Source organism: Urtica dioica, chromosome 9 (genome assembly GCF_054948205.1).
Source record: "Urtica dioica subsp. dioica isolate 48M chromosome 9, U.dioica_male_clone48M_v1_H2, whole genome shotgun sequence".
Lineage (NCBI taxonomy): Eukaryota > Viridiplantae > Streptophyta > Magnoliopsida > Rosales > Urticaceae > Urtica > Urtica dioica.
The window spans coordinates 28,177,532-28,201,632 of record NC_142764.1 but is presented as its reverse complement, the minus strand read 5'-3'; the positions used below and the strand labels follow the sequence as shown (position 1 = coordinate 28,201,632).

The window sequence follows — 24,101 nt, the reverse complement described above, 5'->3', positions numbered from 1 at the left end:
AGTATTAACATGAGCTTATAGTGGGTGATACAATTTAGATACAAGTAATTCATGTGGCTACAAAAGCTCCAGCAGTTTTTTTTTTTTTAGTAATTATTGGGTTCGATAAATAGTCGAAACTTATCACTTTCGTAATTTTTTTCAATAATCGTCGCTGAATTTTTTAAATTTTCATAAATAACCGTTTTCGATAACAGTTAATCAGATTTCAATAAGTAAACCAGAATTCAATAGTTGTTGATCAGATTTAAATAACAGTTAAATCATATTTCAATAATTGTTGATCATATTTTAATAATTATTCATCAGATTTCAATAACTTCTAATCAGATTTCAATAACAGTTAACCAGATTGCAATAATTATTGATCATATTTCAATAATTATTTACTAAATTGCTAAAACATTATGATATTTTTGTTATAAAAAAACGGTTGCGAGTAAAATATTTTTAAAATATAAGTGAAATATAAAAAAAGTGACATGTTTTTAAGTTAGTTATGAAATTTTTCATTTTATATCACGATGTATATATGACAGTATATATAACAACTCAAAACTTGATTAAAAATTTAAAAAAATAAAAAAATTTGGCACCGTATATTAAAAAGAGATATATTTGGCGTCACCTTTAAAATTTTTAACGTAAGAGTAAGAGTTATGCTATTTGGCATAACTCACGAGTGGGAACGATCCACTCGTGAGTTGACACGTGGCAGTTAGTGGTCACGTGTCAACTCACGAGTGGATCGTTCCCACTCGTGAGTTGTGCCAAATAGCAAAGTGGCAATACATGACTTGATACGCAAAGTGGGGGCAATGAATTGATGAATTGAAATTGATCTTTGAAGTTCCGTACCGACTCAAATGGTACAGTTATCTTAGCATGGCTTCAAGTAATTTTGGACGCAACAAAAATTCTGGTATGGTCGGATTTTCGATTAAAACGGAGCTAGACGGATTGAAATGATCAAACGCCCCAGATTAATTAAAATGAATATACTAGGGAAGTATGAAATCAAGCATTTTGTTCCATTCGTTTGATTTAATTTTTAGAACATAATATTTTGTTTTGCTACTGTTCACGAGAGAAATGACTAAAAGCCACGAGCCCATAATCACTTAACAGTTGAGATTTATAATATAATCCACTAAAGAGACTTGTCATTCTATGGTTCTTTTTCCACTTACATTGTTTTCTTTAAATTATTTGGTTTGTTTTGGAAATTTTATTTACTTTTGTCAATTAAAGGTTGATGTTATTCTTACAAAGATAGGTGCATTGTCTATTCGCTCACAAAGATATCTTATCTTGTCAATCATATATATATATATATATATATATATATATATATATATATATATATCCCAAAAACTATAATTTCGTCGCTTTCTTCATCTTTTTTATTTATTTTTAATCTGATATACTAATTATGTGCTATGACTTTCCGGTTAGGAACTTTTTATTTTAGTTTGGAATTGTTTTCCTGAATTAAAAAGGAAACAGCAAAATATGTGTTAAAGTTCAACTCGTCTCTCCTTCATCGAACTACCAACTCGTGAGCTAGTCCGGTGCAACCTCGGAATCGCCACTCATGTTGGGAACATAATATCAGAAATTATGTATCTTAATTATTTTGTTCGTTTCCGATGTAATTAGTTGGTAACGTTCCTCATTTAATTCCTCTTTCCTGTCATTATATAAAACTTGTATATTCATATATTCAAATAACAAGTAAAAATCATTCACATAATTTTCGGTCTCTCTCCTCCAAATCTCTCTCTCTCTGTCTCAAATTCTACAATATGAATAATGACTGAAAAATGTAAATATTTTGCATTTTGTTCCGCTAAGATATAATAACGAATTATATATACATGTTTCTTTGACAAAATATTAACATTACAACAAAATGTTAACCATCATTGAAATTGCACACAAAAGAATAATAAAATAAATATTTTAATTTTAAATTAAAAAAGTATTTCCCGAAAGCACATTACTTAAATTAATATACGACTAAATAAACAACCATCCATATTGAGTAACTTTTACTGCATGAAATTTCATTCGCTTATGAAAGAAAAACAAACAAAACAAAAATGGAAGAGTTACACTAATATTTCATTAGAATATTCTAATTCCAAGATTAGGTCATATTCGTAATCATTGTATCTACTCTTATTTTTTATTTTCAGATGATTTTGCCATTATTTTAATAAAAACTGTAAACATGAAATACAAACTTAAGTGAAATCGTAAATAAATAAATGTGGCGGTGCCGCGGAAAATTAAATAAACTATAAATAATAACAAAAATACTATTCAAAAGAGTATTGGTATAATTAAAATAGTAAATGACGTATTTAAAGAATTAATTAAAATGGACATGATTGCAAAAGAGCTTATCCAACTATAAACTACTGGGCTTTGCCTCTCGATTCGGAAAATAGAAAGGGTCCCAATAGAAAGTCGAATTCAAAAAAAGTGAAAATTTCATGCGATACCGTTGTTTTTTAAACTTATCACCAAAATACCGTGTTTAAAGTTTTTATAATGAAAATAATGTTTTTTGAATTGTAAATCAATTTTTTTTTTTTGTTTACACACCTTTAAAAACAACCACAATCTGCTACTTTTACTGCTTTCTAAGTCTAAATACCTTCGTCCAGTCTCGTCATTAGAATTTTACCCAAATAAATAGAAAAAAAAAAAAAACTTACGTGCTCAATCTTTATCCCAAATTATAAAAAGAAACTTGAGCACTATCCCCATCGAGATGATAAATTTATAGATGATTTTTTTTAATTATTTTATAATTACCACTTTAGATGATAAATTAAATTTATTTTTATTGTGAATAATATTGTCTTTGTCTTTGATAAATGCGACATTTACATTTTGCTCTTTCCATTTGTTGACAGGGTAGAAACTAAAAACAAAATTAATTATTCATTGTCATTGATGATAACTTAATAAGTAAAATATATTTTAGGCACAACCATTAAATTTAAGAAAAATTGTTCGGACTAGCCCCTCAAACGTTGAGATTGCTTGTTGGCCAACGTTTAGTACTTTTTTGAGAAATAGTGAGATTTGATGATGTGGCATTTCAATTCAAAATTTTGTGTACAAAATATCCTTGTTTGCTGAGAATAATTAAGGTGTGTTTTATTTTTAAAAATATTATAAAAGAGCAAATCAACTGTGATTGTCCATTAAAACCTTAAACGCATAATCAAATATGTACATATTGTTCTCTCTCTCTCTCCACAATTCCGTCGTGGTCGTCGGAATTCCATGACGGATCTGTCCTAGTAAATAAATTTACCAAATGGCATATCAAATATTTGTTACACATATTGCCTCGTGGCTGGCCGGCATATCATGCCATTACTTGGTCCCACGCTCAATTTTATTTTATTTTATTACGGCACATGATGGATTAGATATTGAGACGTGGGACCAATAATCCATATTTAAATACTCCAATTGCAAATAAAGAGCTTCACGCCACCGCAATCGATGCCACGGAAGATGGTAATTTTTTTTTTTCTTTTAGTACTTTCCTCTCATCTACAGATAGAAAAATACATACACGTTGAAATCTTTACTTTTTGAGATTTCATCAAACGAGTCGATAATCAAAATAATTGCCCATCATTTTTGCGGTGATAATGTTTACAACGATTTGCTAATATATTCAACAAGCCGCTTAATTATAGCAATGATATTCCGAAGGAAAGAAAGGCAGTCATGAAATCAATATTCTCGTGGAATTACAGGAAAGTTGTGTGGGCTTCGGGCTTGAAACGTGATAGTGGGCCTAATAAACATGGGGCCCACAAAGTAATGTGAGTGTGGATTTCAATATAGACTTCTTTTGTGAATTGTTTGCCGCGGCGCACGTGCACCTGGAATTTTCGTCTCTAAGTGGGACCCACATAATATATACATAATTAAGTGTTATTATTATTATTAATATTATTATTTAATACCATTTAGTTTGGGTCGAGAGTCATAGGCAAGCTCTAATTTTCAAATAATAGTTCAAATTTATAAGTAACTATATGCTATCGAAAATTTTCTAAATCGTCAACTGTTTGAAAATTTTAAGTGAATAATTATTATAGGGATGTGGTAATGTTTTGACTTTTTAACATTTTATTCATGTTCTTAGAACCTCATGGTTTTTTTTTCTTTTTTTGGTAATTATTAAGGATTATTTACAATTATTTATTTTTTAGCTTTGTTAATAAAATTTCATGGTTATTTATGTAATTATTATCAAAAGTTAGTTATATGATAAAACTTGAGTGTTTATGTGGCTATAGATTTAGAGATTCGTGATATTATTATTGTGACTTTGTGAAATTTTAAACAATACTTTATGAGATTAGAAGGTTTAAATATAATTTTAAAGCCTCCCCGACTTGATTGTTTTTTCATAATAAAGTAAATTATCTCGTAATGGTGTGTCAAATAAGCAGTTGGTATGTCTCTTTAATCGACATCATAAAACAATATTAATATATATACTTTTGCGGAAGGGAAATACTGCATGGACGAAGCTCGTCCCCATGAAAATATGGCCTCAATCAATAAGGATCAATAATCAAAGTCAAACTAGTTGATAGTTAATGAGAGTAGAATGAACAAAATACTTAAATATAATATTTCAAGCCAAGTGGATATGTTTTAGACCATATTATTTTGTAGGTGACATAGCTTAGTACTTTTCAGCGTATAAGAAAAATAAATTAAGAAATCTCGAATTATTAGCTTAATGATAATCGAAGAGGAATACGCGATTGATGTAATTAATTACCTCTTGACTCATTTACCATATAATATATATAATATTATTCTTTGATCTTACAAGATAAGAATGAATATAATTCCTAATCTAAGCCTATTATCTACGTGACTTTATTTTTAATTACGATCGTAAAAAATTGCCTAAATTTAAAGAGTCAAGGCATATATTTACGCAAAATTATGATATTTTTTTGTAAAGGCTGAAAGTGTTAGACATTATTTTTTGCAGAATAATAAAATGAGAATATCAGTTAGATGGTGTTAGACAAATAATTCTGTATATCAGCTAAGTAGTTAATAAAAATAAAAATAAAAAGAAACGTTGTATGATGCACTATATAAGTCCTCATTCGGTAACAAGCTAGTGATAAAGATGGTAAAAAAAAAATCTTAAAGAAGAAGTGGGGTTTCATTTTCAAAAGAATTGAAATATGCTATATCTTCGTAATAGTTAGAGAAACGTGAAAGAACACTATTATTAGAATAGCAATAGAACCATACGAATTCCACAAATTACCAAATATTGGGAGCTACGTACACTTATCTTCTCCATCAAATTACTCACTCACACGCAATCTATTCTATTTTATTATTTCATCTCAACTTTACTACCATTTTAAAAGTGGTCACGTGACCCAGATGCAGCTTATGTTATGTACAGGGTGTAGAGTGTAGAGTGTAGACACATAATAAGAAAAGTGTTTGGCCACATTAATATCATCATATATAGTACAATTTGTATAATATATGATAAATAATAATAATTTGTGAGTGAGATGTGTTTGTACTTTGTAGGCAAAGCATGGAATCAACGAGGCTCCGCCGTATACGTGCCACAGCTTCCCTACCATGCTTGATCATCTCTATTTACCAAAAAGATTAAGGTTTTGTAATTTTTCGTCAATTATGTTAAATTTCTGTTTTTGTTTTTTGTTTTTCGTGTGTACCGAACTTCGCTATAAAAGTGATTTATAATTTAGCTTGAGACCGGCAAAAAAATTAATTGAATCGTAAATTTTTGTTTCATATTTATAAAATGACAAAATTACAATAATAAAATGAATCAATTGTAAAGCTCTACATTTAGAGTTCCACTATTTATAATAAAATGAACCCTAAAACTAGTATAATTTATATATTTATATTTTTTTTAATCTATAATCATATTATTTTATAAGAAACATAATTTTCTTACTCTTTATTTTGTTTGTATCACTCTATTTTATATTGGATTAAAGATAAAAAAAAATGTTTATTTAACATAAACTATTTAATAGAGTTATGTATTGAAGATAATCAATCATTAACGAACATTTCGGTTAATTTTATCTATTACCACCAAAGAACGTAGTGCCTTTTTTAAATTATTGATCAAACTTACCCCTTAATGTTTAAATAATTAAACAATCTTTTTTTATTGAAGTTTTAGCCTACTTGGGTTGGGTAATTGGGTTAAAAGAAAGAAAAAAATATTTGACCAATTATTGATGCCTTATAATTAGTGTTTAATCTTGCTTAAACTCTAGTGTACATACTACATACTAGTCATGTTATGCACGAGAGGCAAACTTGCGCATCTTGCACTTTTGTCAACAATGAAAGCGCTACATGCTATTTACTTATATATATATATATATATATATATATATATATTATAAAATATAGATGAGGAAAAAACCAAGTAATTTACGCCATCAAGAAAATCAAGCTTGAATTTTTCGTTTACAGCAAGTCTAATCATATGTTTCTCTCTACACATATCATCTCCTATCTTTCATTCTCATAATAAAAAAAAAAAAAAAAAAAAAAAAAAAAAAAAAAAAAAGAGTTTCTCAAACGACGTCGTTTAAATGAGAAACAAAAAATAACAACTACCGGGAAAGCCACACCGAATGCACCACTATCGTTCTCTTTATAAAAAGCCTAAACACGTGTTAAGCCCCGTGATTCCGGAATTTAAAAAGAAAAAGAAAGAGTCCCAGTGGCTCTACTCGTAATTTCCAGCAAGTCTCAAGGGCATAAGTAAGGAAGCTCATGTATTAAGCTCTCCCACCAATCCCCTAAATCCCCTCTCTCTTTGACTAAAAACGCATCAAATCAACTCTCACACACAGACACAGGGCATAGAAAAGAACGAAAGAAAACCGCCAAAAACCCATTTCTGGATCGGAGAGTTTCTGTTTGGCTGCCGCGAAAATCAGAGCCGATCGGGAGCCAGAAACGCAGATGACGTCTGGCTCGAGAATGCCGACGTGGAAAGAGAGAGAGAACAACAAGAGGAGAGAGAGACGACGGAGAGCCATCGCCGCGAAGATCTACTCCGGCCTGAGGATGTACGGAAATTTTAAGCTCCCCAAGCACTGCGACAACAACGAGGTCCTCAAAGCTCTCTGCGACGAAGCTGGATGGACCGTCGAAGAAGACGGAACCACTTACAGAAAGGTAATCCCCGTTAAAACTCCTTCACGCGCTATGCATAAATTCCACGCGCTTCCGCGTTACTTTGCAATCGTCGCCGTCGAATTGACCGGTGAATGGTGATCTTCGTATATTAAATTGGTTTTATCACGCTAACTTGCGCCGATGGGTGTATGATAAAGCACGACGCCGTGTAGAAGACGATGAATTAAGATAACTAGTCGTTGGATCGGTTTGACCGGGGATTATTTTAACCCACCGGCGTACGGTAGCGATCGGGAGTTTTTTTGTTTTCTTATGGTGCGCACGGAACACGAGGATATAAACATGTTTCAGATTCGCTCTGCTTTTTATTTTTTGTTTTGATTCGCTTTGCTTTGCTTTATATAATTTTTTTTTATATATTTATGTGATCATACGAACACGATGAACGAACAAACAAAAGACTTTCAGACATTAGAAAGAAAAATAAAATAAAATTCCCCAAATAGCCCTTAGAATTACTCGGAAGTAATTTTTATTTTATTCGTTTTCCGTAGGGGTGTAAGTGTCATTCAGGTGTACAAAATGTTTTATCTATATATCCTAGATTGAGCTTTAATCGCTTCACTTTAATGCAACTGAATCTGAATGTTTCTTTTCATCGCTCAGTCTGTGACTGTCTCTCTGTTTCCTTTCTTCCTTGTTTCTGAAAATTCCGATTTCTCTGCAGATTGCATATTTCTCGTAATTTAAAAATAAAAATATTGTATTTTTATAATTTAAAATAGATTTCCTTATTTGTTTATTGCTTGGTTTATTAATTACTCAGGCAGTTTATTTGTTTTCACGGAACTACCCATTTAGGACCCTGAGAGCCTTCGCTGTACAGTGAGGGCAAGATGGTCCACTTTTAATAATACTTAAATATTTATTTTTATTTGTTCCCGAGATTCCCGGGGAAAAATACAGCTCTTTTTCGTCGCGTTTGATTGAAACCATGCATATGATGGTATTCTCAATAATGGGCCTGGTGTTTATGTGTCGCTCGCGCTATTATCACTGGGTTCCATATTTAATTTATCTTAACTTCGGGAATTAATTAAAGAAAGGAAAGCGTGTGAAGGGATTTCGATGAGAGGAAACAATAAAATGTTGGGGACATGGCGTGTCTTGGATTAAGTATGACTAGCTGTCGTTTGACATTTTGCTTTTCGTTTTGATATAGCTTGTCTGTGCGTAATTACGTTTTTGCCAGCCTTAACGTGTGTAGCGTAGACTGTAGTTATATTTATTTCCCAACCACATCTCTCTCTCTCTCTCTCTGACCGCATGATTAACTCTACTTGTAGTACAATTATTTATACTTAAGGACCACTTATATACACATGTTTGATGATGTACTAATAACGGAAATCTGTCCGCGAGGACCAAAACGATTCTCATAATCTTTTTTTTTTTCCCTCTCTCTCTCTCTCTCTCTCTCTCTCTCTCTCTCTCTCAGCCTTATCAACTTGTTTGGAGTATAATGGTACTAAAGCACGTGATATATGGAGAGCTACAATTCATATTCATGTATTCTATTACAAATTAGGTTGAGCCCTCCTCGTTATTAGTTAAAATCTCTAATAATACATAGAACAACTTATTGCTTTATACGTTCTATCATCTGGACCACTTGGGTCCCAAGAGTCGCTGGGGATATATAAAATATATATATACATATAGTCTTCTGAAATCCAATTCGGTACTATTAACATATGTGACACATGCATGCATTCCTTGCAACCAACCCACGTGCTGGGATGGTTTGTTGATGATATATATACAAACATATTACAGAAATGTCCACGTACGATGATTCAAGTTGAAATTTCTGTCGTAATGCCTTTTGACAGGGATGTAAACCGGCGGTGACTGACCGGATGGACATAATGGGAGGTTCCACGTCAGCGAGCCCGTGCTCGTCGTACCAGCCGAGCCCCGGTTCGTCGTCGTTCCCGAGCCCTTCCCGGTACAAGAAGGCCAACACGAACACCACGGAGATCAACACCGCGGACCCGAACTCGCTCATCCCGTGGCTGAAGAACCTCTCGTCGTCCTCTTCCTCGGCCACGTCGAAGTTCCCTCACCACCTGTTCGTCCACAGCGGGTCGATCAGCGCTCCGGTGACCCCTCCCCTGAGCTCCCCCACCGCGCGGACCCCGCGCTGCGGCCCCGACTGGGACTCCGGCGCCGGAAACGGCCACCGCCATTACTACAACCACCACTCGTCGTCGTCGTTCGCGACCTCCACGCCGCCCAGCCCCGGGCGCCAGCTGGCGGGGCTGCAGAGCGGGCAGTCCTCGCCGACGTTCAGCCTCGTCTCGGCCGCGAACCCGTTCGGGAGCGGCTCGTCGAGGATGTGGACCCCGGGCCAGAGCGGGACTTGCTCCCCGGCCACCGCGGCCATGGCCGACATTCCCATGTCCGACGGGAATATGGCCGCCGAGTTCGCCTTCGGCGGCGGCCTCGTCAAGCCCTGGGAGGGCGAGAGGATCGAGGAGTGCGTCTCCGATGATCTCGAGCTCACGCTCGGTAACCCCGGCACCAGGTCAGTTAATATTTAGTAAATTTGTTTTTTTTTTACTCTTTCATTGCCATTGGTGATCCAAGTTTGTGACCGTGGATGTATATGCGTTTTCGTTTTGGTGCAGATAGGGAAGAGACATGAAAAGGGTTTCCTTTGGAATTGGTTCTTATGTTGATGTGATGTGATGTTCGTCTTCTAAGTCCATGTGTGCGTTGAGAGTTTTCTGTTGGCAAAAGCAAAGTCAAACGAGTACAGAGTAGAGAGAGAGCAACTGTTTTAATTTTTTTTTTTTTTTTTCCTTTCACATTTTATCTTTTAGGAAGAAAAAAAATAGAGAACTAAATCTCAAGTATAAGTAGTTTCTAATGGTGGTGCTTTTGCCCCTGTAGCTCAATTCATTATTCTATTCTGTTTATTTTTATTTTTCCTGAATTTTTCCCTGTCTTTATTTTATTTTTTAAGGGAAATTAATTGAAGAGGATTTGATACGCTAGCCCGAGAGTCTTTGATTTGGTTTTGGATTTGTGATTGAACGGGATTTTTTTTTTTCTTTAGGTGGTTGGTTTAACTTTAAGGCGTTCTAAGTCAATTTCGGGTAGGAAAAAAAGAAGAAAAAATAGTTCACGAAACTTTTAGTCATTCTTAGGTATTTGATCAACATCATCGTGTTACTTGATTAAAAAAAATAAAATATCATATTTTAAAGTGGAAATAAGCTTTCAGTAGCCCTTTTTAGTGTTTTTTTTTTCAATATTAACCGTTTGAACATATTATTTTTTATAAATATCTATTTAAATTTTTGAAGTGTCAATTTTATCTTTGATAAGTTTAAACCTGATTTCAATAACTGTTAATTAGATTTCAATAGCGGTTGATTATATTTCAATAACGGTTAATCATATTTAAATAATTATTGATCATATTTGAAACATAAAGGTATTTTTGTCCGAAAGAAAAAGAAAAAAGTTATTGCCGAAATGTTTTAAAAATACGAGTGAGATACGAAAAGTGTCTCGTGTTTTAGGCTAGTTATATAATTTTTCTTATTTTAAGTACATCATATGTTAAAATTAGTTTGAAAATTACTCAATTAACTTAATGCAATAATTAGTTTAAGAAACGGTAATAGTTGCCTACTATTTTGAAAGTTACCTACGTATAACTCGAATATTTTTTTTTAAAGAAATTTTTTCATTAAACACGGCTTGAGCCATACAAATAAAAAAGACTATGATCTATTAATTTTTTCCCGGAATGTCAATCCCGTTACGAAGTCGTTTGAACCTCTTTCTCTTCAGAGATTTTCCAAACTAAAAAATAATCAGAGTCAGGCTGCAAGGGGTGTCTAAAAAATTTGCAATTGCAATATCATCATGCATTCTTTCGTATGGTGATGAAAAGCATGTTCAAATACGACAAAATTTTTTTTAGAAAAAGTGGGAGAAGAAGCGAGAACAATGAGATAAACTGTACTGTACACGTATACACCAAAATAGATCACCACCGCAAAAGCTAAATGATTTAAAAAAAAAAAAATTAAACTAAAAAACTAAATTATTAGAACAAACTGCAGTGTACATACTATTCGTTTCTAAAAAAAAAACATATACTAGTCATAATTCCAGACTTTTAAGCAAGTGACAATTCAACCCTTTAAAATGCAAATTTACATTTTCCATTGAGCGAGTAAAATAAATAATGGAGGAAGCAATCATCAAATAAATCTGAACACCTTTAATTTAGGGTGATAATTACCAGCGTATTCTACATGCAGATACAATAGATGAATTTAGCCTGTATTTAAGCAGCGCTTGATTTTTAACGCAGAGGAGTGTATAACTTCAAGGATATGGTTGGATCAAGTTCAAGGCAAGTACTGGTATGAGGTCAACTTGAAAGAGACAGGTTGGTCAAGCCACAATCATTGACTTGACGAAAAAAGGATAGTGATAAAAAAGAAGTGAAGCATATGGAAGAGATATTTTTGGAAAAGGAATCCCCAACAGTGTTCCCATCATTGTGCTGTGCTATGGACATGGCGTGGTGTTTCGCTAAATACCAACTTGGTCAAAAATCAAATTCTGATGAAGTTTATAACTAAATATTCCATTGAGATACGTGAATTTGTAAAATAAATAAAATTCCATAAATTTAATGAATAGCTTAAATTTACAAGAATGTGTCACTACCGAGTTTTAATAATTTTTTGATTTGTGAATTTTTCTTATGAGCGTCAATTTTTTTAATAACAATGTCAAAAAGTTTATTTGACAATTGGCAATTTCGTTGAAAATTTAAAACTTCATCTAAATGATCAATAATAGTGTTTTAAACGGCTGTTTTACTTATTTGCCGAAAAAAACAAAACGTCTGTTTTATTTATTTTTTAAATAAATATGGGAACAAAAGCCAAGGGTAAAGAGGGAAAAAAAGATTTCTCATTCTCTATTTGATTCAATCAGCCAAGTGTTGAAGATGACAGAAATATCAATCGGAGCGAATTATTAATGAGAAGCGACTTCTGACGCGTACGCATCGCCGTCCAAATAAAATCGAAAAAACGTAGTAATAGAAATGATTTCTTTCCACCAATTCAATTTATATATACAGACGTGGTGCGATTATGTACATTGCTTTCATGAGAATGAAACTTTCAGTCCCAACTCCCAAACATCTGGTGATAAAAAAGAATGACACGCTGCAAATTTCGAGTGCTTCAGAGAAAATGAACAAATATTATTCACATTTATAGGATATCTCTGGTATTCATTTAAACTAAAGCTTGTCGTAAAGGTCTCCGAGGGCGCGGTAGAGAACGGCCGCGGCCGGAGGTCTCGGCAACGACCCGAGAAGTATTTCGGAGGCGGAGAGCGATTGGCTTCCGTAGAACCGAGCATTCACTTGAGACCGAGTCGTAACAACGCTCCCTTCGAGCGAACACCCAACAAACGCTCCTACACCGACGAAATATAATAAACATAATCTTGATTAGTTTTTAGTTTTCGTCGAGTAGAAATACATGTCGACCCTCTGAGAGCGGAAAATAAAGAAACGTGCCTTTGCTACAACTGTACGTATAGCAAGCGGCGTAGCCACCGTCCCCGGCTCGGAGATCAGCTTCCGCGGCTCGGCCGACGACTCCCACGGCTGCGCTCACACCCGCTCCGACCGAGACATGCAAAGCGCTGCTGAATGTCTTCACCGCTTCGTTCGTTCTCAATACTATGATGAAATCCGTCAATTCTCCCCCGGCCTGCAAAACACCGGTGACGAATACGTATCGATTTCTGGGGTTTCGACAGCTGTGAATATTATAATCCTTGGTAAATTGTAGCCTCAGGAGACATATTGTTAGACTTCGTTCGTTTTCTTAGTAGATTAGTGACAGAGAGATTGGTGAACCAAGATTATCGATGAGATTAGTTTAGAAGTTAACCTGAGCTCCCCAACCCATGCCGAGCGTAGACACGGCCGAAGGTGGGGACCACGAACCGTCGTCACGGCGCGAAATCACGAGCCCGGTCCCGATGTTGTACGTGACCACAACTCCCACTTTCACCGCAGTGATTATCGCAAGCCCTTTCGCGTGCCGTATGATCGCATCAGGGATCGCCCTCTCCGGCTTCTTCGAACAAACCTGACAAAATACACGAGAAATTCAATTCATCCAGCGAAAACGGTTTACGTCGTATCAGAGAACGAAGTCGTTCTCTGCGCGTACCGTGTTGTAAGCCCGGACGGCATTTGCGGCTTTGTATATCTCGTACTGCATAGACTGTCCCCACGGGAAATTGACCCACGACCTGAGAGTACTGAGGTCGGTGAGGTCCCGGGTCGGGGCCTGAGCGGCGTGGCTGACTCTGTCCATCAAGCGCGGCTGCACCGACTCGAGCCGGACGAAGCAGACGTCGCAGACCCGCTGCGGATCGGAGACCCGAAACTTCTCCGGCAACAAGCTCCTCCCTCGGGAACAGTCTCCGCAGAATATCCCGCCGCAGAAACGGCAGTGGTGGCGAGCGCACATGATCGGGTGAAACCTGACTCCGCAGAGCATACACGCGCTCGCAGCGCTGTCGGCGAGCCACCTCGGCGGCTCGGCGCCGAGGACCTCTTTGGCTCCGGCGAGGCTCGCGTCGGTCAGGGTCCGGGCCATCTCGCCCCAGGCCTCCTCGAGGACGTGGCGCGAGGACGGGACCCACGGGACGACGAGATCCCCGGGGGAGAGGGAGTTGACTTTTCCCCGGGCCGCGAGGAGCATCTCGACCATCACGTCCCACATCGTCATTTCCTTGTCCTGTTCCCCGGAAAAGTCTCCCCAACCCATGTCCGCCGCTTCGGGGAAGTAATCCATGTTGTTGTTGTTGTTTTGGAAGCCTCTTTCCCAGTCGTCGCGGTCGGTCTCCGACATCGGAGGGACCGAGACGGGGATCCAGACTCCGGTTTCTTCTAGAAGCGGGGCGTCGTAGCAGAAGTATTTCCGTTGACCTACTCTTTCGCTGCACGTCTCGGACTCGAGTATCTCAGATTTCTCTTCCATGAAGTCTGGTAACGAATCCGATTCGTGATTGTGATTGCTCTTGTTATTCGGTCCGCTGTTTTCGAGCCCCGAGTCATTCTGCCAAACCAAAGAGGTGGAGATCTGATTCAGAGTTCTTTAAATCCACAATATTGGGCATATGCAAAACGAGAACAATTGGGCAGATCAAAAGCCATAGGAAATGGAAGGGAAAAAAAAAAAAGAAATAGCCTAACAACACTATGAAATACTGAAAAGAGGGCTTTTTATCAGTTCTTTGCTCTCATGATCAAGGAGAGAACTCGTTTGCTAACATTACGGAGGAAATCAAACTTATTAGGGAAGAAATAAAAACAAAGAGAAACCTTCTATTTTTTAAATTCCAGAACTAAATGGGGAAAAAAAACAGCGACGAACTCAATTCATAAAAATTTACCAACTGAGGATGACGATTCTGCTTCAGGGAATCACGTGGCAGCGAGAATTCAGAAACCCTAGAAGTTAAGCCCTCAATTACTTCGGCTTCAATCTTGACATTCGGATAATCCTCTCGCTCCATCGTTCGAAAATCGAAGAGAATTTAGTCTATCTTAAATTCTTAATCCCTAATACAGCTAAAATATCGGTACTTTAGCAACTCCTGCAAAACAACGAAAAAATTAAAATTGAGATGATCGGAACGATTGTTGAGTTGAGACACTTTTTCTTGCAATTACTTGATTATATTGCACGTACCATCTATGTTTTCCTTGATTGCTTGCTTGTAGTTGATGCTTGAACACGCAAAATATAGAGAAAAAAAATAATGTAAACGACAATAAAATTGTGATTATATGTCGTTTTTTTTTATATAAAAACGACAATAAGATTGAGATTATATGTCGTTTTTGATATAAAAACGACAATAAGATTGAGATTATGTCGTTTTATATAAAACGACAATAATGTAGTGTCGTTTATAACAACAACGACAACAATTTCTCGAGGAAAATATAATGTCGTTTTTATTATAAGATTGAAAATCTGTCGTTTTTTAATTATTAAAACGACAACAATTGAAAATAATATATTTTCGAGGAAACGACAATAAGATCGAAATTCATCGTTGTTTTAAATAAAACGACAATAAGATTAAAATTCAGTGTCGTTTTTTAATAAAAACGACAGCAATTTCTGACTCTCCTCTGTTACATAACTCTAGTCGTCCTAAAGGACGATCAGTTTTCTACATTTGGAAAATCCTCTTCCTAGTCAAAATGGCGTCGAAACTCAGTCAATTTCCAATCTCAGTCCCACATCTGCTTCTTCTTTTGCTTCTCTTCACGGCTCGATGTTCCGACGCCGTGCCACGCACGGCTCGCCAGAGGAAGTCGGAGCAGATCTCGAAATGCATCGAAATAGCGTCGCAGAGAGAGTGCGCTCAGAGCGCAAGGTGTCGATGGTGTCGAAGCGAAAGCCTCGACGACATGTGTTTCTCGTACTCCGAGGCTAGGCGTTTGCCCGAACAGGTCTTCTCTTGCGTGGCTTGAAGATGCGAACCTAGTGAGCAATTTTAGGGATCTGGAATTTGCTTCTTGTTACTTCGTAGATTTGTTGTGCTGTTGTGTGGGTATTGAGAAAATCGACTGTGATTTTTTTTTTTTTTTTTTTTTTTGCTGTATTCGAATTTATAGACCTAGAAGTCTTGTTTTTGTTTATGAGTATGAATCAATCAAAATTCCTCTGTGGCTTTTGCTGCTCTGTCAGCTTGGTAAGTAAAGAATTATGGGTCCATTCCGGATGCAAAATTGAATCTATTTTTTTTTTAATTTGCGGATTTCTCTCTCTTTTGTCTTGTTAAATGAAAATATATTTTTCTATAAAAGCTGATATCAAGGATTAAGACAGAATTCCTTGTCCTGGACTTCGAATCTGAAGAAAAGGCTTGCTTTTATTTTTATTTTTTTTATTTTATGCGATTGAAGCTTCTTATAAATAAATATATAAAAAAACCCCTCTTTTTGCAGGTACAAGCGTGTAAATGTGACAATTGAAAGAGCAATCCAATTAACTTGTTCGTATTGTGTTTAAAGAAAGAGAGGAAAACAGAAAGAAAGCCTCAATCTTTATATTCAAACTGTGAACAAAACTTTCGATCAGAAAATAAAAAAATGAAAAAAAAATTGAACAAAACCTCCGATCAATAAACATTGGTATAACAATACAATCCTGCCCAGAAAGCAACGACACTAAAACAAACCGGGGGTTCATTCTTCATCGTTGTCAGAACCAGAAACAAAGGCAATAATAACACAATAAACACATACGAATCAACTCCTATAGAAAGATACAATGTCATTGACCATTATTATTGTTATCATCAAGAGCGACACTAACACGATGATCCAACCGAGCAAGGTAGTCCTTGACACCGTCTCTTATATCATCGAAGGCGTCGAAGCCCTTGAACATCCCGGCGAGCCTCCACAGCTCGCGGTCGCTGAGATCGTCGACGAAGGGCTTGACCGGGACCGCGTTCCGGGGCTGGAGCGAGTACGAGTTGGGGTTATCGTCGACGATCACGGCCCGCCGGAGATCTCTGCCGGCGGCGGAGAGGTCCTTGACGAGACGGCCGTCGATCTCGGTGCAGGCGTCGCGGTAGAGGCGGTGAGCCACCACGCCGCGGCCGCGGTCGAGGCGGTCGATCACGAGCGAGGCGTACTCTCTCAGCCCCGCCGTGAAGACCACCACCTCGTACCCCGCCGCCGTCAGCGCCGCCAGAAACTCGTCCACGCCGGGCCGCTTCAGCACGTAGAAGCTCATCGCCTCGCCGTCGATCCTCGGGTGCACCGCGAAGTCGAACTTCTCCGGCGCCGGGCCCGACTGGGAGTGGACCAGAGTCTCGTCCAGGTCGAGAAACACGGTCCGCCTCTCGGCGGATTCCGGCGGCGGAAGGAGGTCGGCGAAGGAGAGCGATCTCTGAACGGCGGCGACGGAGGGTTTCTTGAGGATCTTGTAGCCGCCGGAGGAGCGGTTCGGGGTGGCGATCCGGGCGAGCTTCGAGAAGAGCTTGATGAGGCGTCTGTGGCAGGTTATGATGGACTTGTTGATTGAGGCGATCACCGTCGCCGCGGCTTTCTTCGCCGGGGATTTGTTCCGCCGGCGGTTTCCGGTGTTGCTGTTTCGGCGGTCTTTGATCGATCTCGGCGGCGTTCGCTTGATCGTCGTCTTTGTCTTGGACACCATTTTTTCAGGGAGAGAATTTCGTTTGGAGAGAGAGAGGGGATATGAGTTGGGATATCGAGGGTTTCTCTTTGTGTTTTTGAATTCGTGCTGGCTCCAACGGTCGACTATTTTTTTCTTTCCAATAAAGGTTTTTTTTTTTTTTTTTTTTTAAATTAAAGGAAAAACTTCCGTTCTAATAAAAGGTTGAGTATCTGTTTTTTTGGTTTCGTTGTTATGCTTACGGGTTAACCTAAAACAAATCATCTGTTTATTCGGAAGGTGTTTTTTTTTTTTTTTTTACTGATGCTAATATATAGCCTTCTATAATTGCCAAAGTCCTTGAACAAGTTATTCAAGAAATTACGTAAGCATCTTGAAAATAGGCACAAATTTCTTTAAATATGTCATGTTTGAAATCATTTTTTAGAATATTTTTGAGATTATACTTGATAGCTACTCCATTTTATTTTTATAAAAGTTGGCAAACTCTTAGAAAGAACTTGTTTTATAAATGTTGGTACTCGACTTCGTCCATTGAAGCAAGTCCAGCCAATTTCAAACATTAGCTCGATGACAAGCTCAAATGTGCGATCAACTCGATGAAGGATTGATAACAAGCGCCAGATCGATATCAAGTTTGCTGGACAAGAACAACTCGATGATAGCCTGACTCGAGAAGATTCAAATAGATTTGAATGTAATAACTAATGTAATGAATAGAGAAAAGTTACATATCAAATGATTAATTTAGATATGAATGTTTATATCCGAATTTATGATTTGAACGTTAGAATTTCAGTATATAAACATGTAAAGGGGTCCAAGGCCTTGCTCATTCTTACAATATCAATACACATACTCTCATGTATATTCTCTTATTGTTTTGCTTTCTTATTTTCTCTACGCCTCTATTCTTACGTACATTCTTTGTTCATTAGTAATCCAACTCCACGAGATTCAAAATACCAAAACATGAATTAGTATACATTCTTTAAGTAAATTATTTTTTATATCAAAATTCGTGATTGTTAGACTTCAGTGAAAACCACATTAACAATAGATAAAGACGGATATTTAAAGTAAGGGTATAATAGAATATACATTTAGATAATGACGTAGAAAATGAGGTTATTTGGAATAAAAAGGAGAAGAAAGGTGTTATATATATATATATATATATATATTAGCGAAAAACCCAACTAATTTCAACAATGATATTTCATTGTGGTGGGCTAAATGAGTTAAAGACCATTTAAGGATACTTGTTAACAAAAAAATGAAATAAAGTATAATTTAAAAAAAAATGTTAAGAGTATTAATAATTAATCACAGTTAGTAAAATATATATATATATATATATATATATATATATATATATATCATGTATCAAAATAAGTATTGTCTAATGTTAAAATAAAAACACCGAGACCTTTGCATTATTGATATGAAATTGATTATAAATAAAAAAATGACAACGAATTATGCAAAATTTTTTAATCCAATAGAAAAGACAATATATTTATTTAGCTTATATAAATATGTAAATTCACTTAAATAGGCACAGTAATTAACTTAATCCCCTGTTAGGAAAGCTAGCCATTGAGCTTGTCAAGTTTAATGGATGGGCTCATGAATTGCTTACACATCATGTTTTAATGAAAAGCAGGCCGAAACTGTTAAGCCCATTAAAAAGCCTACATCTTTTTTTTTTTTTTTTTTTTTTTTTTTTTTTTTTTTTAATAATAAATGACATATTGGATCTTAAAAGAGAATAACAATATTACTAGTCTATATTTTTAGATTGATAGATTTCTATCCCTTATATGTTTTTCTCATAGTAATGTCCGATATTTACATGTAACCGTAATTTTTAACTCCGACGAACTGAACACCTTGCAATAAAAATGGGTGAAAGAAAAAAAAATATAGGGAGAAGAGATGATTGTCTTATGAGGACTTGCTTCAATGTTGAGATATGAGAGCAAAGATCCAAAATTTATAACTAAAGCTTTTAACGGTTTTCGACCAAATGATTTCACATATTATGTCTTTGAAAGTCACTAATTTCCGCTTTACAAAGTCTTAAAACAATTCATCATTCATGCACAATAACAGCAATAAATTTGACGTTTAATAGGGGAGTTAAAAAATTTAAAAATAAATTCAAGTAAAAAATACCAAAAAATCCCTCATTTAAAATAGAAAATTACAACCGCCAGTTATCATTGATGGTGACTTGCGCATGTGGTGGAGATGGACTTTAGTTCATTTTAGTCCATCTATGTATAAACTCTCCATATTAGGTTTGCTCACTTAGAGCATCCACAATGGTAAGCTAATGTCAAATTAGCTTACCATGCCACATAAGCCATAGCAAAATATAATTTATTTAAGCTAAATCATCCACAATGGTAAGCTAATTTATCATCTTGCTTAAGTTTATCCCACTTGTCATTTTCTATTTTTGTTTATTTTTTTATTCAATTTTCACTTGTAAAAACAATAAAATAATTACTAAAATATTGTATTGGGTCCCATGTAGTTTGCTTAAGCAATTAGCTCTATAGAGCTAATTTCACTAGCCAAACACATAGCTAAAATGCCAAATAATGGTTAAGCAAATAGCTTAACATTTTTCCTAATTGCAAGCAAGTCCTTAAATTGTTAAGCTAGGAACCATTAATGTTGCTCTTATGTGAGAATTTTGCTATCCTATTTCTCTTCACAATTTTAAAGTTATTTTTTTAATACTCGAACATCAATTTCTCATTCATATTTGTTCCGATTCAAATCGATTTTATACTTCTTAGAACAATAATAAGTTTAAATCCAACAATTTCGACCAATGAGTTCTGCCCAAATATTTACCACAAAAGAATATATAAAACCCATGAAAGTATTAAAGCAAAAAAAAAAGTATCATAAACAGACGACAAAATAAGTTAACCACAGTCGTCAAAATAGTAACATTGGAATACGTAGTGCATGTTTTGTGGTTCTTTGGCTCATATATTAACTTGATAAGACGATAAGTAATAAGCAATAACACAACACATATATAACGGCCACGTTTTTTTTCTTCTTGATCGTATCTCTTCCTAGCTAATTCAAAAAGATTCCGTGGAATACTAGACTACTTAGAATGATGAATTATTAAATTGGACAATATGTGCATTGATATTCCTTGATTGTGACGTTAGTAACTAATTATTCTTGTATCAGAAATGAAATCACTTGCAAGAGGGACAACACATCAAAACACTTATCATGATTGTCAATTCATTATTTTCCGAAAGCTGGATCAAGATATTTTTTTTTAAACAAGGAACAAGATATTTTAGGTCGGTTCAATATACGTAAAATGATATGTATATGATTGACATTTATTTTCTGAAAGATGGAACAAAATATTTTGGACTGACTGATTTGATATACATTCTTGGAATAATTTTTTTTTCTTTCTAGAAAGGAATAAAATGCAGTTATAGCACAATCATTCAAATGTTTATAAAGTGAGTTAACATTTGAAAATAAGTACTATAGAGATCTTATTAAAACATAAAAGTTAATGAATATATATATGTAGTAAGAATATTTAACAATAAATATTTCAGACATCAATACTCTTTTTTTAGTGTTTCTTAACATAGTCTAGTTGGTAGTTTCACACCATCTCTAAAGTGAAGGTCGTTGATACAATCCTCAATGGCAACAAAATTGTATTCGAAAAAATATTCCTCTTTTAAAAATCTCTAAAACACCTTGAAGAACAGATTGAAGGTAGTTTGTTTGTATGAAAGATTTTTTTTTCTCTAGATTCTCTAGTTCTGGACGTGAGAGACGTTTATCATAATATCCCACATCAGCGGCAAGGAAGTTTATCAGAATGTCTCACATCAATTATGGACACACTAAAAATACTTGGTCAATTTGCTTTATAAATTAAAATATTGGCTATTTTCTTGATGAAATTTTAGAATGACTATATTGTTAAATTTTTACTTAAATTTGTGTATCTTCAATGTACTATCAATTTTTATTAATGATTCAGCCCTCACTTACACTATTTTATGGCTTCGCCCATGATCAGCGCAGTCTCATATATATGGGTATCTATAATGTGTTTTTATATATAAGCGTCGTCTAAAGTCTCTGCCACACCATCACGTGGCTATTTGTGGTTGGGCGAAAAGTAAAGATTGCGCTTATAATAAAACGCGAACTTTTATTTACCACGGTGCTCCTCCTTGAGCTCCACGTGGATCATTTATGTTCGTCGGTTTAAAAAAAACATTTTAGACTGCGCTTTTTATTCGTTTAAAGCATATTTTGTAGTGGTGGTTATTCATATTTGAGCTACAATGTGAGTGTGTTAGGCCAACATCTCTAAGCATATATATATATATATATATATATATATATATATATATATATAAAATAAATAAAAATAATATATAATTTATATAAGACTACACTAATGGATCTAATTAATATTTATAGGCATACACATCATTACAACGAAGAAAATAAGCATGTGCATGCATATATGATCCAGCCTGCAATACAGGTTCCTTGAAAAAAGATTTAATAGTAAATATAAGGATACAATTATAAATCACGAGTGCATGAAAATTTGAAATAAGAGCAATATTAGACTATTAGTACATTACTATGGCTAGCTATTGAGAAAAAAACCTTGTCGATCGATGCGTGTATTTTATATTTGATATCCCCCTTGTTTTGGGATTATATTCGAACCATATATATGAGACAGCTATTGCGGATTTCGTTTACAATCTGAAAGGATGATTATGATGTTGAGCGCATATATATAAATTTCTGAGATGAGTAATACTAAAAGTTTAAAACAAAGAAATTGCAGCTTCCTTTACATGTTTTAATAATATTTTTTTTAAAATTTTTTTAAATAAATATTAGTTCGATATAAAAGGTCTCACTCGTTTATTACTTGCATGTTGGCAACTTGGCATGATTCATTAAATTTTAATATAGGCCCGAGAGCTAGAAATTTATCTAAAGGTGAATAACAACGTGCATAATTGAACCAATATGAGTTAACGTATAATATTAGCGCGTATCTTTTCCTTCAGTAATGGATTCCAAGCGAAAATACATCTATTTTTTGCCACGTGGTTTTTAAATTAGTTTCTCTCGTAATCTATATAATAAAAAACCTCAGTTGGAATATGATCTTGATATGTATTCTGGGTAAAAACGTTTCAAGTCCGATCAGTGAGGAGACAGAAAAGCTAACCAGGAAGGATAAATTTGAAAAAACAATCTCAAATATGATTAATTTGTAATTTTTTAGAAGAAAAAAAATTTAAAAATAGGCCAAAAATATAATAAAAAAAATTGAGGGGGGTCATGACCTCACTGCGCTGTGATGGAAGAAATTTATTTCATGGAAAGAATAAAATTTTTACATAGTTAATTTGTTTGGAGATAGTGGGAGATAAAGACATGACCTATTTGAGTCACCTAAATTAATTTACAAAAAAATGGCCATATAAGCCTTACAAACGTTGGCAATTGTGTTTTAGTCAACATTTGGTTAATTATTCGTTAATAGCCAATACGCTTACGTGGCATAATATTAACTGAATTTTTTTTACTCATTTGCCCTTATTAATTCGCCTTCATTATATTAGAGGCGGTTTTTTTTTTTTTTTTTTTTTTTTTTTTTAAATTTGAAATAAACCGAAAGGGTAAGTAGTTATTTGTTGGCTCATTTAATATCGGTTTTTTATATTCGGAATAAGAACAGCGAGTACACGTTGGAGGACGAAGGGACTGGTGTTGGTGGCCGCGCGCAGCAGAGAAGAAGGAGAAGAAGACGGCGGCGCTCGGTTTCAGCAGGATGGCGAGCGCGAGGAAGAGAAGCTCGGGCTGGTGATGGTGGCCGCGCGTAGAAGAGAAGAAGGAGAAGAAGACGATGACGCTCGGTCTCAGCGGGATGGCGCGCGCAAGGAAGAGAAGCTCGGGTTGGGCTGGTGCTGGTGGCCGCGCGCAGAAGAGAAGCTCGGGTTGGGCTGGTGCTGGTGGCCGCGCGCAGAAGAGAAGAAGGAGAAGAAGACGATGTTTGGTCCGAGCGCAGAAGAGAAGAAGGATAAGAAGGAGAAGAAAATTGCGTGTATCTGTGGTTTAATTACGGCAGATATTGCTTTTAATGATTTTAATTTTCGTGAGATTAATGGGCGGGAACAGTTGGGAGGCTATTTTGGTATTTTTGTATATGTAAATAAATTGAGCTGGCTATTAACCCGAAATTAACAGAATGTTAGCCAAATCCAAATCTGTCTAAATAACGAAAGCTATTTAGCTATATTACCCATTAATTTAAGGTGCTAGCTAAATAGTCGGTTAATTCAAATGAGTTGAGTTGATTTGTAACAAAATCAAAGTTTGTTGAAATAATTAAAATGTCTAGGTACTATATTTCAAAAATATTTTTTTACCATACACCTGATTATATTTTTTAAGTGATAGATTGTTGATATAAATAGTCAAAAAAATTAATGACCGTATAAAAAAAATCGATAATGTAATTTTCGTTATTATTTGCTTATAATT

The 24,101-nt window shown here is 35.3% G+C and overlaps 3 protein-coding genes across 5 annotated transcripts; 1 reads left to right on the top strand and 2 right to left on the bottom strand.

Annotated features, from left to right (window-relative positions):
- The first annotated feature begins 6,760 nt into the window (after positions 1–6,760).
- LOC149386526 (BES1/BZR1 homolog protein 4-like) lies at positions 6,761–10,280 on the top strand. 2 transcript variants are annotated; one of them, XM_089625676.1, is made up of 3 exons: positions 6,768–7,260; positions 9,114–9,808; positions 9,912–10,280. In XM_089625676.1, the coding sequence occupies exons 1-3, from the start codon at positions 7,045–7,047 to the stop codon at positions 9,913–9,915; spliced, it is 915 nt and encodes a 304-aa protein (XP_089481802.1). In that variant the 5' UTR covers positions 6,768–7,044; the 3' UTR covers positions 9,916–10,280. The 2 variants fall into 2 exon arrangements, with proteins under 2 accessions (XP_089481801.1, XP_089481802.1); XM_089625675.1 differs by lacking the exon at positions 9,912–10,280 and having other exon boundaries at positions 6,761–7,260; positions 9,114–9,824.
- Positions 10,281–12,353: 2,073 nt separating this feature from the next.
- On the bottom strand, positions 12,354–15,087 carry LOC149386525 (RING/FYVE/PHD-type zinc finger family protein). 2 transcript variants are annotated; one of them, XM_089627191.1, is made up of 6 exons: positions 15,039–15,087; positions 14,740–14,943; positions 13,509–14,402; positions 13,224–13,424; positions 12,845–13,040; positions 12,354–12,741 (listed from the first exon to the last, which is right to left on the bottom strand). In XM_089627191.1, exons 2-6 carry the CDS (start codon positions 14,860–14,862, stop codon positions 12,563–12,565), a joined length of 1,593 nt encoding a protein of 530 aa, XP_089483317.1. In that variant the 5' UTR covers positions 14,863–14,943; positions 15,039–15,087; the 3' UTR covers positions 12,354–12,562. The 2 variants fall into 2 exon arrangements, with proteins under 2 accessions (XP_089483317.1, XP_089483318.1); XM_089627192.1 differs by lacking the exon at positions 15,039–15,087 and having other exon boundaries at positions 14,740–15,020.
- Positions 15,088–16,390: 1,303 nt separating this feature from the next.
- Positions 16,391–17,680, bottom strand: LOC149386524 (Haloacid dehalogenase-like hydrolase (HAD) superfamily protein). The gene has a single exon (XM_089626186.1). It carries the CDS (start codon positions 17,526–17,528, stop codon positions 16,638–16,640), a length of 891 nt encoding a protein of 296 aa, XP_089482312.1. The 5' UTR covers positions 17,529–17,680; the 3' UTR covers positions 16,391–16,637.
- Between the last annotated feature and the right edge of the window lie 6,421 nt (positions 17,681–24,101).

Coding starts and splice junctions, on each gene's coding strand:
- LOC149386525 (XM_089627191.1), bottom strand. CDS start 14,862: ATGGAGCGAGAGGATTATCCGAATGTCAAGATTGAAGCCGAAGTAATT. Junction 13,425..13,508: donor CCGTCCGGGCTTACAACACG/GTACGCGCAGAG, acceptor GTATTTTGTCAG/GTTTGTTCGAAGAAGCCGGA. Junction 13,041..13,223: donor GCATGGGTTGGGGAGCTCAG/GTTAACTTCTAA, acceptor GGTGTTTTGCAG/GCCGGGGGAGAATTGACGGA.
- LOC149386524 (XM_089626186.1), bottom strand. CDS start 17,528: ATGGTGTCCAAGACAAAGACGACGATCAAGCGAACGCCGCCGAGATCG.
- LOC149386526 (XM_089625675.1), top strand. CDS start 7,045: ATGACGTCTGGCTCGAGAATGCCGACGTGGAAAGAGAGAGAGAACAAC. Junction 7,261..9,113: donor ACGGAACCACTTACAGAAAG/GTAATCCCCGTT, acceptor GCCTTTTGACAG/GGATGTAAACCGGCGGTGAC.